Source organism: Ambystoma mexicanum, chromosome 2p (assembly GCF_040938575.1).
Source record: "Ambystoma mexicanum isolate Mex_15411 chromosome 2p, UKY_AmexF1_1, whole genome shotgun sequence".
Lineage (NCBI taxonomy): Eukaryota > Metazoa > Chordata > Amphibia > Caudata > Ambystomatidae > Ambystoma > Ambystoma mexicanum.
Window position 1 is genome coordinate 1,387,121,781 of NC_090923.1, and position 13,981 is coordinate 1,387,135,761.

The 13,981-nt window shown below is 45.6% G+C and overlaps 1 protein-coding gene across 4 annotated transcripts in view; it reads right to left on the reverse strand.

Moving 5' to 3' along the window:
- NBEAL2 (neurobeachin like 2) overlaps window positions 1-13,981 on the reverse strand; it is a 1,179,347-nt gene that overhangs the window by 807,802 nt on the left and 357,564 nt on the right. For all 4 annotated transcript variants that reach the window (XM_069645798.1, XM_069645800.1, XM_069645799.1 and 1 more), the window contains exon 2: window positions 1,677-1,765. In XM_069645798.1, the coding sequence (XP_069501899.1) occupies window positions 1,677-1,765 (89 nt within the window). The remainder of the gene's footprint in view (window positions 1-1,676; window positions 1,766-13,981) is intronic.

A 13,981-nucleotide genomic window follows, 5' to 3' on the forward strand; every position in this document is an offset into this window, starting at 1 on the left:
TGGTTTCTCCCTTCCTGACGGCAGACTGATCACACCTTTGTTGTCTTGCTTACCTAACTTGCAAACTATGCACAAGGCACATTTTTGAACCCAGGTCCTTTGATCATATCTTGATCATTGTGTACCTCATCACCAAATGCAGCTTCAAAAATGGTGCATCTTCAAGGCCTTGTATACAATTCTCAGATCATGATTTTGTCTGATCCTTGCCATGCTCAGTTAACCACTAATTTGACCACATCACTTTGGTCCTAATCACAGCATGCTGGAACCCAGTGCACGTTCAAGATGGGCGTTTAATTTAAAAAGCCATCCATGAAGACAGTTCCAGGAATCTGTCAAAGGATTCTATTAACCTAAGTACAATTGGACAGAGAGCAGCTCTGCCTGGATACCCCCTTCCTTAAAAAACGAAGACAACTTGCCAGTCCCTCAGGGAATCCTAATGCTCCAAGCCAAGCCGTGCAGGTTCACCTTAGGAGGTGCAGGTCAGCATCTATCATTGCAGTTTGCAAATTTCTCAAGAAGTTAAGACTCCAGAGGAGGACCTTCCAGTTTTTGCTTGAAATAGCAGTTATTGCAAAATAAGACGGTCTGCACGTAGCCTCACCCAGCAGGTCACAAACCTCCATCCTAACCACACCTTCGCCCTAGAGCACGGCAACACTCTCATCTCACCTTTTCTAGACAATGTTGTCCAGGTCTTGGGCAAAAGCTATCGCCCTGTGCAGAAAGGCACTGCACCATCTTGCAGACACATCATACATGTAAGTGATGGTGCTTCAATCAGCATCAGCAGTGCTGGAAATGGAAAACATACTCTGGATTCCACAGGGGGTGGCGCCCAAACGATTGACCCAGGGGAAGCAGTGGAGTCATGGCAGGCAAGTGATAGGCTAGTAATTCTTTTAAGAAACTGAGCTAAAACAATTGAACACCAGGTTTCGGGGAGATCACCTCCTACATGAACAATCCACATTACAGACGACCTAAGGATATTCATACCATTGTGGAAGATCAGAGCTTTGTTTTCCCCATCCTGAATTGAAGACTAAAATTACCAGCATACTAAGTAAAGTGAGCCTAAAGAATGCTTATGTGGGATGTCAACTGGACTACGAAGACCAAACCACACAGATAGAAAACGCATGAGGTGGCTTCATGGTTGTAATCATTTAAAGCAGTGTTATGCACCCCTCCTGTTTCTAATCAACCACTGTTCGTATCTCAAAGTGCAACAACGCGCACGGTCACCCGCTCGCTGCCTTCTCTGCTCCCAGATCATGTGAATGTGCCTAAATGCAAAACAAAGTCAAACCAGAAAAAGAGGTCTGATCTCTGGAAGTTGATCCCCCAAGAGCTGAGAACAGCATGTGCGTGAGGGGGCACTCACTATGTGGTGGTTGGACCATGGGCTTTTACTTCAGGATCTGGTGAGACAACTCTGGCGCAATTCCAGCGCGGAGCATCAGTCGAGAATTAAGTGGCATGCAATCAACAAAAAGCACATATTAGAGCACCAACTAATTCGAAATGATCGCCCACCCGTGATTAGCCTGAAAATCATTCAACAATTACAGGGGTGATGCAAAGCCATTACCGTGTCATGGTTGGCGCTCCACGCCCGACATCTCAACAGCTATGAAGCAGAACATGGCCAGAAGAGGCAGACTTACCTTCTCGGTTCCAGAGAGTGCACTGCAATGACTTTTTCAAAGCTCGCCACGAACACTTCCAGCCACTGCTGAAGGTAGTGCAGGTCTTTCTGAAAGAACACAAGCACAGGGGAACAGAGGTCATAAACCAGAGTAAGAGACAATGAAAAAGTAAAATACTCTACACAGGGGGACACACTCTAGTTGCTCTGAACACAGAATCTCCCATGTGCGCTGGCAAGGTCTCCTAAAGTCGGGTAACCCCTAGATCTTCATCAACTGGACACAACTACTACATTAAACACGCCATCAAAGTGCTATAATTGGGCAAAATCTTCCAGAAGGTCCATTTACCCACATACAACTTAATTTCAAGAGTATAAACATTAAAACAACAAACGTCAGGGGCAAAAATACATCCTAACATGTGCAGTAAAATAGCCGCCTCCTCCTAATTAATCATCATCAGCTGTTTGCGCAACAACAACAAAAATAATCAATTAGTATCAGAAAATGTACACATGCATATCGTCGGAACAACGTATTGATGCTTTCCCAAAAAATATAAAATAAACTGGCCATTCTTGGTTCAAATAAATACAGATTAGAAAGCCCTTTGCCATCATCGTTGCTCTAAAATCACTTTCAAATTGGGTTCATCTGGTTATTCGTTAACACTGCAGCCAGGCCCAGGCTATCAGTGTTATTAAGGTATCCGCGAATCAAACAGATCCTTTGCTTTTCATTTACTAATTACATAACTAGTGTACAAGCCCTGTGTGTACAGGGGCCAAAGGGCACGTTTTCATTGACACAGTAGGTCTGCTATATATCCTAAGCCAATAGCTCCCTCTAGTGGTGACAACAGACGAAGCAATGCAAATTGGACCACTATCCTATCAGAAGGCAACAGCTCCCACAAGCAGTGACAAGAGGCGGAGCTACTGCATCAGACAAACATACAGGGCAACCATACATCTGGCCTTTAGTTATATTATTAGATTACATGCGTTTCCTAGAATGAAACTGCTCCGGACACACAACAGTAAATACAGAATTAAATGTGGTTTATAAACGTAGCTAGAATATTCTCATGTCAAAATCACAATTTAAACTGCAATAGCAACCGCATTGCTCTTGCCAGGAGCTGGAAGGTGGCGATGGACCACAGATTTAATGTCTGGTGGTATAAGATTTGGGAGATGGCTGCAGCATAGAAGGTTTGCACTTCCGCCCAAGGATGCATCTCTGAACATGTCAGAATCTGGCTCCCTTCTCCACGGATTTTGTGAGAAATATCCCATACGTTCTGTCAGACCGCAAATGCTGCAACAATTCCCTCCGATTTAGCTTTCAAACGTTATGATCAGTTTAAAAGGGTCATTCGTTTGTCTGACTTATATTTGTTTGGGCTTCATTTGGTCTGATGACACTATGAACTTACCACAGTACCTGTGAGATTTCCAAGCACACCTTTTTGTTTTGGTTCTGTATTGTTTTTAATTTACTGTTTACAAAAAATGATAAAGTCTTTAAAAAGAAAATACACTAGCAAAATTCTCCATGATCTCCGAAACTTGCCACTAAATTAATAATAGACCCCATTCTATAAATGCATGACATTTTTCATCTTCTTCACTCAGTAATCATTGTGGATCTTTGACCGATTTAGTAACTAAAAGATTGAGAATCTAATGATCCAAAAAGACAGAGGTCAGAGTGGCGAGGGTACCCCGGCCACCGGCTCTGTACCCAGGATACCAAAGAGCCCACAAAAATCCACTCTTTCTATATTCAAGAGAAAGACAATCCACACAATTCCTGGATTCTTGGACAGGTGACATAGATATCCAAACGGCTACTTCTGGAATTACAACACTAGCATGACCCTGGAGTGCCGGGACAGAACATTGCTAATCTATCTGGCATTTGATATAATCTGTTGACACAGAATAACATATATCAAATTTGGACTCCGGGGAACATAACTTCCCCCAATCTATATCATCCAAAAGTACTCCTCCTCCTTTACGTCACTTTTCCCGAAAATAAAAGTGGCCAAGATTATCCTTCTGCTGCAAAAGAGCAAATGCCACCAAAATGCTCCTGTTTATACCATCAACACTATAAATTGCACAAATGAATTAAGAATCCCCGATTTGTGACAGTTTCTCTAAAGAAATTCTGCATTTGTAAGTAACCAAAGAAAGATATACTGATACACATACCAAAACCATGACCACTTCTTTACAATAAATCAGAAAACTGTTTCACAGTGCTGCGGTCAAGTTGATAAGCTGATAGTTGTCATCCCGAACTGCTTCCAATCAGGATCTCCCAGGGGAAAAATTGGTGGCAAATTTGGGTTATTCAAAATAGGTGTTTCCGAAAGTGGTTTTGGAGCCGTAGACTAAGATTCGATTAATATCTAGATATGCCATATAATGGACTGACTTTCTTTAATATGAAAGGGGTTTTAAAGTGTGTGCAAGAAACCAGACCTATCTTTTGGTTGTACCAACAAGCTTAACCACAAAGGATCTCTGCTTGTCTGCCTTAGCGAGTCACTGTAAATATCCTACTGCAGAAGAATAGCTTTCAAAGTCCAGGGGAGCCAAATGGCCAGAATGAAGGGTGAGGCACAGCTTATTCCTACTCGTACAACTCGGATGTTCAACTAATAAATATCAACAACACAATTTAGCACGGTATTAACCCCTTAACTGCTGAGGGTGTTCGCTTGGACATTTTGGTATGTCGCATTCAATCCCATGTAACTTTTTTGTTGATACCGCATTTCTATCACTTCTGTTTTTGTAAAGCATATTGATCTCTTGCTATAATCTCGCATGACACTCGTTAGCGGTTTGGCTTTCTTCATACTTAAGCTTACTTAGAAGTTAGAATCACATTATAATATATGGAACCTGCATGGTAATTACAAATGTATCCTTAAGTGTTGTAATGAAGCCTGAGTACTAGTGTTTTTTTACCACTTGGACTTTCGTAACATTATGTAAATAAGAAGATGCTTAAACTGCGTGCACATGATGGATGGGAAACGAATTACCTTGATTGTTACTTATATGTATATAAATTGTTCCTAGAATGCAAAGGCAACTGTACACAGGAAAGGAACTTTTTTAGATGGAAACTGCTTAATTGATATAAACAAAAAAAAATGTTTTAACTGTATATCAAGAAGAAAATATAAAAGTTGTAAAAGTTTGTTGAACTAATAAAACAACGGTTTGAAATAAAAATAAAAAAGTGATATCCCAGCCAAATTTTCACCATTTTCTTCCCACTTGTAAGCGGTCATAACACCACCAATGATTAGTCGTTTGCAGTAGTGGTCTGTGAAAAAGTAACAAAAAGTGACCAAATGTCAATACAATTATGTACAAAGAAGCCTGTGGTTTTTTTCTTTTAAGAGCTAGGAACAAATGGTTTGCAGTTCTGAATTAGCCATTTTGTAAGCTTACAAGAACAGGTTGAGTGGAAACATTTTTCATATGGTTACCATCAGTTTTGTGAGAGGTAGGCAATGTTTTTTTGTTTAATAGGACATGCTTGGATGGAATGGAAGAGGAGGGTAGGAAAGCTCAATGGGAACACGGAAATGCATACCTTTCTGAAAAGTAGACAAAATTCCAAGTTCAGGAAGGCGTCATTTGCACGAATAAGGCAACAACTATGCACCTATAATTCCCATAGTTTGGGAAGAAATTGGAAAAGTGACAGAAAAAAAGTATGTGCTGGACATGTTTGCATTTGTAAGGTAATGGCTTCTGTGAATATTGAGAAAAGCAATGCACTGCTACATTCCTCCGACTATTCTAGTTAGGAAATCACACATTTTTCGTAATGTTTCACAAAACAAGCAATACCACGAGCAAAAATGGAGCCATGGTACACAGGATTTTTATGCTGATGGCCTAAACAGACGTAATTAGCATTTGAAAATAAGGAAAAGGGATGTGGTGAAGAATGGCAAGCATACATTTTTTGAAAGAACACAGGCAGACCTTTTGAAGGATAGGTGACCTGCGCAGGCTACAAAAGCATACAGTGCCTAAAGCACTGACTAAATGTATGTCACATTTAGGAAATGAAAGAGTTGTGTAACAGTGCAGTAAGAAATGTATGAAAACCCACAAGGCCCGGCAAATTCCAAAATGTAGGGGAAAAAACACAATTTTCACATTGCCACCAGGAAACCACCAAAACACGCCGGCCATAGCACATGTCCTACCTTTCCATGTTTCCACAGGTGTCCCGATGAAAATGTTACCTCGCATGTTTGGGAGAAAAGGCTAAACCACTGGTACACCAAATGGCCTGCCAAGACCACATTTTTACTGTATTTCGTCTAGTGGACAACCCACAGATTTAGGCCTGGGTTGTCGCAGCCACCTAGAAAAACAGGGAACCGCATGCATTTCTGAAAAGAAGACACCCGTGGGAATCCCAAGGGGTCCGACTTGCACGAATCGCCCTAGAATGTATTACCCACAAGGCCTGGCAAAGGCCAAATTGTAGAGGGAAACCCAAAATGTTCAGGCATTTGCCACCACGAAGCCACCAAAACACGCCGGCAACACCACATGTCCTACGTTCCCACGGGTGCCCCGATGAAAAACACGGTACTTCACATGCGTGGGTGCAATTACCTGGGCGGAAAAAAAAAGGGCAATCGGTTCCCAAGTCCAGCTGTGGGGTGCATTTAAAGGCCCTAAACAGAAATCTCTTTTCATTTGGAAAAAAAATGCATTGAAACTCTGCACAAAAACGGCTGTGCTTTGCTTTCCCCGTCAGATGAGTGGCAAGCAGTTGAACCCTGAAATCCAAAAACGGCCCTGCATGGCTTTTGTTTCACTTGAATGACATGAAGTTATGTACTGCATCAAAAACATCCTCATTGTACTTTTCATTCACATGGAAGGCAGGAATTGCAATCCTACAACCAGAGACGGCTTTTGCTTTTCATTTCACTTGAACATCTGCCCTTTAAAACATTGCAAATGAAAAACGGCTTGGCTTTTTCTTTTATTCAGTGTCAAATCAAAGAACCCCATGGAAAGGGGCCTACCCCTCATTGTCAATGGACCAACAACAAAAACCAACTCACTCAAAAAGGACAAATCAAAGAATCCCGTGACATACAAGATAGGAGATCAAACATCAGACGCAGAAACGGCTTGCACGCATGTAAAAAAATAAAGAAATGACTTTAAAAAACCACCGTGCAGGATAGCTTTGCCCGCACAGAAATGTCCGTGAAAAATGCTGTGGGGAGGGGGTTGAAGAAGCAATGTACATTATGTTCCCTCCCACAAGACTTCAATCACCTTGGGAGGGGCTCACAATACTGGGAAAAAAACTTTTGTGTGTTCAGGCAGGAAACTTCTTAATTGAAAGCCCTGCTCTCCACTGAAAGTCACACCTACTAGTGAATCAGCCTGCAAGGACATGTGATGTACTGAGGGGGTTATAATTCCCTGCTCTGCCAGACCGGAGGCAGGGGCTCAGGGATTTCAAAGAAAGCCAGTGTGGCTAAAAACTTAACTGGGAGGTGCGAGTTCCTCCTGCACCCACTACCAAGGACAAACTGACAACTTCATAGGGGCCAATCAGAATCTCTGGTCAGCGGCTGTGGGGGATAAAGCACCCCTACCGCAAAGTGGGACAGATCCTCCAAATTAACATTAAAGGACTGAGTCCATTTTTAGGCATTTTTGTAAAAATTAGAATGAAAAATAATTTAGTTTTATGCTATGTTGTTATGTAATTTCCAGGCGTTTTTTAAGAGCAATAGTGCATTTTCCTAGGACATTGGGGACTGAAATGGCCAGTTAAGACTAGTTTCTGGCTGCTCGGAAGATGTGACAAGCATGAGATTTGATGGAAAGATGGAAGGTGAAATTAGGAATATGCGTGATCAGTTGCAAAGTCATAACTATTATACATTTTATGAAAATGGCAAAAATGTGCCAAAGAGCCATGCTACCTCGTACGGAGTTGGTGATCGGCTTACCTAATTCCCTATGACCCCCTCAAACCGAATATCTAATGCATATGTCAGGGGCTAGTAGAAATATGGAGTTATGAGACATAACTGGGTTTTTGTCAAAAAGTGGCCAAGAGAACAAAGAAGGGCAGTAAAATGCCAATAGACAGATGGTGCTCTCTTCCCTTGAACCAATCATGCCAGGGGGCAGAGAGAGGAATGATTGACTGTCCAATCCTGGGGGTAGGGGTAATTATAGAGTACTCCCCCTAGATTGTAAAGTGAATGATGTCATTTGGGCTATATAGGGGGGGGCTGTACTAAGTCAGGGCACACACAAGAATCCAGGCAGACCAGAGAAGGAGGACAGAGAGGAGGCAGTGGAACCATACCAAGGAGAGTGCAGTGACCAGACCCTTTGCCTAGCTGTTCAGAATGTCCTGAGATCCAGCTGGCTGTCCAGAATCCCAAACCAAGGACCAAGGAGAGTGCAGTGACCAGACCCCTTGCCTAGCTGTCCAAAGGGTCCTGAGATCCAGCTGACTTTCCAGAATCCCAAACCAAGGCTTACTTTGTAAGAAGCAAATAAACCCAGCCCTAAATTGCATAAGCCCTTCCTTTGTGCAACGTTGCACCCATTGAAAACCCCATTGAAAACTTCACATTGCTAGTGTAATTCAGTCACCTTCCCATAGAAGAATCTGTGTTTAGCCCGTGTATGTTAGCATATTCCCTTTGGTAAACCTCTCAGTGTCTATAAAACCTTAGCATATTCTTAAGTAAATCCATTAATTCCCCCATTGAAATTAATGGTACAAGTTGGTTAAAATTCGAAATGAACCCCCTTGTCCCTAGTGACTTATAATCACAGTGTTGCCGCAAAAGAATTAATCTCATTGTAACTGAAAACCGAATTTGCCCGTGTATTATGTGCATTACCCCACAAATTCCTATTTGCACCTGTCCCATTGAAAACCCCAACCCGTAGTCCCATTCAGAGCAATCCCCTTTGCCTACAAATCTGTCATGTTTCTCTGTCCGTGTCAATGAAACCCGATTTGTATTGAGCTATACCCCTTCCCTGAGCTGCCTGTCATTGTATATTCTGTGTAAAACGAATTTCCATTTGCCTTTTGTATTTTTCCATTTGAATTTGCTTTCTCCCCAAAAATCGATGTTCCTACTTTATATCCACGTTGCCCTGGTGTGCTTATTAGTAGTCTCTAAGCTTCCCTATCTCCGCAAGTGTAGTAACACGATTTTCCGTTTATTTTGTCCCATAGCAGTGGTGAGTAATCAAAATCTGATTCTGCCGTTTTGCTCCAAAAACGGGTGTTGACTTTCTTAGCAGGCCTCCCATCCTTGGGGGGTGGGCTTTACTCAAAATACAATTTTTTCCCTTTATCTCTACTCCTTCCATTCAAAGGAATCAAGTTAGCTAATATTTGGGGTGAGTGTTGCAGGGGGGAGTGCTAATCCATTGGGGTTATCTCTTTCTAAAGATTGCTCTTTTTCTGTGCTGTCTTTAAAGATTGTGAGAATTGTAAACAGTATATCTTCACTGTATTGTTTTGTAGAGATTAGTGCAATTGTGTAGCACAAAACTGGTGTCTGTAAAATTGTTCGACTTTCCTTTTCCATTAAATAATACATTAATAAATATCTTATTGATACACACCGGCCCGATTCCTGGTCCATTGTGACACGGGGTGTTTGTGGAGGTTGGGTGCGAAACGGGTTGGAGGCCTACTTAAATAAAAGAACCTGTGGTTTATTAAAATAAAAAGCACTTCATTGTATGCCACATTCATCGTGGGCAAATAGTCCCTGGCTGGAGTGTACCATGTAATAAAACCGTGACACCGCGGCAGTCCTAAGGAGCCCTGGGCAGGGTCCCCATCTCTCCCCAGAGGGAAAAGCTGTAACGCAGTGCAGCCAGAGCTCCAGGACGGCCAGAGGTGCTGCCCCCGGCCTTGGGAGCCTGTCCACAATGTGGGCCGACCGTCCACAAGTCCAGCGGCGGACCCAGGGAGCCCCGGCAGAGTCCCCATCTCTTCCCAGAGGGAAAAACTGTGGCGCAGCCCAGCCAGAGCTCTAAGGCGGCTGGGGGTGTTTTCACCGCCTTGGGCGCCTGTCTCCCATGTAGGTCAACCGTCCCCAAGTTCAGCGGCAGTCCCAAGGAGCCACGGCGGGCTCACTATCCCTCCCCGCAGGGAAAAGCTGTAATGCAGCACGGCCAAAGCTCAAGAACGGTTGCAGGTGCTGCTCCCGGCCTTGGACGCCTGTCTCCCATGTGGGTCAACCGTCCCCAACTCCAGTGGCAGACATGGGGTGGGGCGGCACAGTCCCTGTCACTCCCCATAGAGAAAAGCTGTAACACAGCACAGCAAGAACTCCAGGGCGGTTGGGGTGATGTCCCCAGCTTTGGGCACATGTCTCCAATGTGGGTCGACTGTCCCAAAGCCCAGCTGTGGTACCAGGGAGCCCCGGCAGAGTCCACACCCCACCTCCCCCAGAGGGAAAAGCTGTAACGCAGCCCAGCCAAAGCTCTTGGACGACCTGGGGTGCTGCCCCTGGCCTTGGGGGTCTGCCATGCACATGGGTCGACCACCCCCAAGCCCAGCGGTGGTCCCAGGGAGGCCCTGTATGGTCCCAATCTCTGCCTGGAGGGAAAAGCCAGGACAGCCGGGGGTACTGCGACGGGCAACGGGAGAAACAGCCCCTTAAACGCAACATTTTTTTCCTAGTGGCTTAGTGCTCCTTACTGCTTCCCAGGGTTGGCAAAATGGGACCAGACCCTCAATTATGCCCCCCTTCTCCTGGGGAAGCAGAAAGGAGCTGCTCCTCCATGGGGAAATTCCTGAGGGGGCTGTCCCTACAGGCATAGGGCCAGCCCCCTGATGACCCCAAGTGTACCTCTGGCTAAATTTCCCTATGTTGTTTTGCCTTCCTTGGGGGCAAATGGGGGTAAAACAGCACTAATTTGCCCCCAAAGAAGGCAAAACATTATGCGGTCTTGTTGGCATTTTTGGGGGTGGGGGCGGATTGGGCTGGGGTTGGGGCACACAAAGAGGCCCCCCCGCCCCAAGATCATATCGCGGTGGCCTAGTGGTCTTTGCTCTTTCCCAGCGGTGGCAAAATGGGGACAGACCCAATGTTTTGCCCTCCCTCCCCCAGGGAAGCTGCAAGAAGGGCAAAGGGCAGCCCCCTAATGCCCCCAAGTGTGCCTTTACAGAGACAAAAAAAATTGCCTTTTTTCAGGGCAGATGGGTGCAAATCAAGCCCCCATCTGCCCCCAAAGACGGCAAAACATTGTGCCATTTTTTCTTTTTTGGCAGTGGGGTTGGGGGGCTATTTGGCTTGGTGGGGGGTCCCCACCCCCAAAATCAATGTCCTGGTGGTCTAGTGGTCATTGCTGATCCAGGATCGAATGATCCGCAACCAGCAATTTGCATGAGCGAGGGACTGTTGGAAAGAGCACAGTATCGAGCCCTCACTCATGGAAACCGGGCAAGAAATGACCTTGCAGCACGCAAAAGCGTGTCTGCGAAATGTACATGCTGAAGCCTCTCTGCTTCAGCATGTAAATTTCATTTGCTGATGAGGTGCGCCAACGTCATCAGAGCTGCACCCCGACCCCCAGGCACGGAAGGGGAGGTCTTACCCTGGACAGCAGGGCGAGATAGCTCGTCCTCCACACTTAAGAGGACAGCCTTAGAAGAAAAAAAAATTAACTAGAGAGGACATTTTCTCCAGTAATTTTCTTTCATTTTAGCAATACACAATAATAATAATAATTCATGGTATTCATATATCATCTTTTTGGGGATCTAGAGCAGGTTTAATAGGAAATTGCGGCTTTCGGGTTAAAGGTTTACTTGGGTTTCCTTAGATTTGCACCAGTTCACAATTCTGAATTAAACCTACATCGATTCTGTGCTGAGACCACTCCTCTTGGGTCCCTTGAAGCTATTAATCAATATCAATCTTCACCATCCCTAGTCAATTCAGACGTATCTCCCATTTTTGTTCACTTCTCAATATAACAACTTAATTTTCATGTTCTACTGGAATTTCTAGATACACCCCCATCTAGAGTGCAATAAATAGTTCATTTGATTTGCACAAGCCTCTCCATAACAGGTTCACTAGTGGAAAAAGACTCAATAAAAAGGCGTGCCTTTCAGAAATGGGACAACTGCAGCAGTTCAGTCATCACATGTACTATTGGCTAATTAGAAAATGCGCCAGAGACTCACAGAGCTTCTGATCACATGGCAGTTTCTTTGGATTCCTGTGCCCTAAACGCACCATGGTTTGCACTTGTATCCCTTAAACATTGACCCTCCAGTTGGCAATGGTGACAGGCTGTATAACTGGCAACAAATGCATTCAAATTCCCTTGCTGGCCCGGATTACCACATCCACAGCCTCCTCACCTTCTCCGGGCACATTCAGCAGCCCTTTTCCAGTTGCAGACCCCTGCATTCACAAACACTGCCCTCCTCTGCCCTGTCAATTGTTTCTGCCGTTGTCCATTTTGAAGTGCCATCAATTTACCCTCATTGGCATCCTTCTTTTGTTCTTCACACAATTCACCACCACTATCTACAAGGCGAGGGGATGTGTATGCCACTGAACACAAACCAACCTCAACTACTGTTGAACCTTGGGTGGCAGCCACTGTGTGAATGCCCTGTTGCCGCTTCCTGTGATGGCTATCCAGGCTGATGTATATCTGAATGCTGCATCTAGACAACTTTCATAGGTCTAGAAAGTCAGCTGGAGACTCATCTGTCCTCTATCTAGAATTCAAATGTGTACCCCCATTCAGATTTACAGGGGCACATCAAGCAATCTTTTGCACCACAGTATCTCTAATCAGTGAAAATTCAGCACAATGTCCTACATCCTCTGCGGGCCATTTACTCTCCGGACACAAATGCTGCGCACCTCGGCAAGCACAATCACTCATGAGTGGATTCCTATCAGCCCACAAGGGATTAGAACACTGTATGAAGGTGCACAATTCCTCTGTATCTCAAGCTCTTCTTAGCATTACACACATTCCTCAAATCACTAGGATTCCATGGGGCTTGGGGCACAATGCCTAGTAACAACTCCACACACAGAGCTCAGAGTACTTGGGGTCTGCTCATAGCAACATATCATCAAAGCCATTTGACCTTTTCCCGCAAACCTAGGCTCCCCTATCTTTCCAGTCAGTTAGTGCTCCTAGAGACTTTGCAAATGGCGGAATTCATCATAGCTACATAACACAACTTTTACCATCAGACTGTGGCACTTAGTCATCACCAATACTGACGATCTCACTTCCACCATCCATCTTGTGCATATCCCACACAAGACCCAACACAGTTGTCCTCACTTCCTCCACCCAGACCCTGCACCTCACACTCCAACCTCCCAGAAAGTAACAAGCATCAACATCTCCCAGAGAATAGCAAGCACCGACACTACCCAGAGACAAGCAAGCACTCCCACCTCCCAGGAAATAGCGAGCACGGCCACGTCCCAGGGAATAGCGAGCACCCCCACCTCCCAAGCACCACCACCTCCCAGGGAGTAACGAGCACGCCCATCTCCCAGGGAGTAACAAGCACTCCCACCTCCCAGAGAATAGCAAGCACCGACACTACCCAGAGACAAGCAAGCACTCCCACCTCCCAGGAAATAGCGAGCACCCCCACCTCCCAGGGAATAGCGGGCACTCCCCCCTCCCAGGGAATAGCGGGCACTCCCACCTCACAGGAAATAGCGAGCACCCCCACCTCCCAAGCACCACCACCTCCCAGGGAGTAACAAGCACGCCCATCTCCCAGGGAGTAACAAGCACTCCCACCTCCCAGGGAATAGCGAGCACGGCCACCTCCCAGGGAATAGCGAGCACCCCCACCTCCCAAGCACCACCACCTCCCAGGGAGTAACAAGCACGCCCATCTCCCAGGGAGTAACAAGCACTCCCACCTCACAGGGAATAGCGGGTACTCCCACCTCACAGGGAATAGCGGGCACTCCCCCCTCCCAGGGAATAGCGGGCACTCCCACCTCACAGGGAATAGCGAGCACGGCCACCTCCCGGGGAATAGCGAGCACCACCACCTCCCAGGGAGTAACAAGCACGCCCATCTCCCAGGGAGTAACAAGCACGCCCATCTCCCAGGGAGTAACAAGCACTCCCACCTCCCAGGGAATAGCGAGCACGGCCACCTCCCAGGGAATAGCGAGCACGGCCACCTCCCAGGGAATAGCGAGCACCCCCACCTCCCAAGCACCACCACCTCCCAGGGAGTAA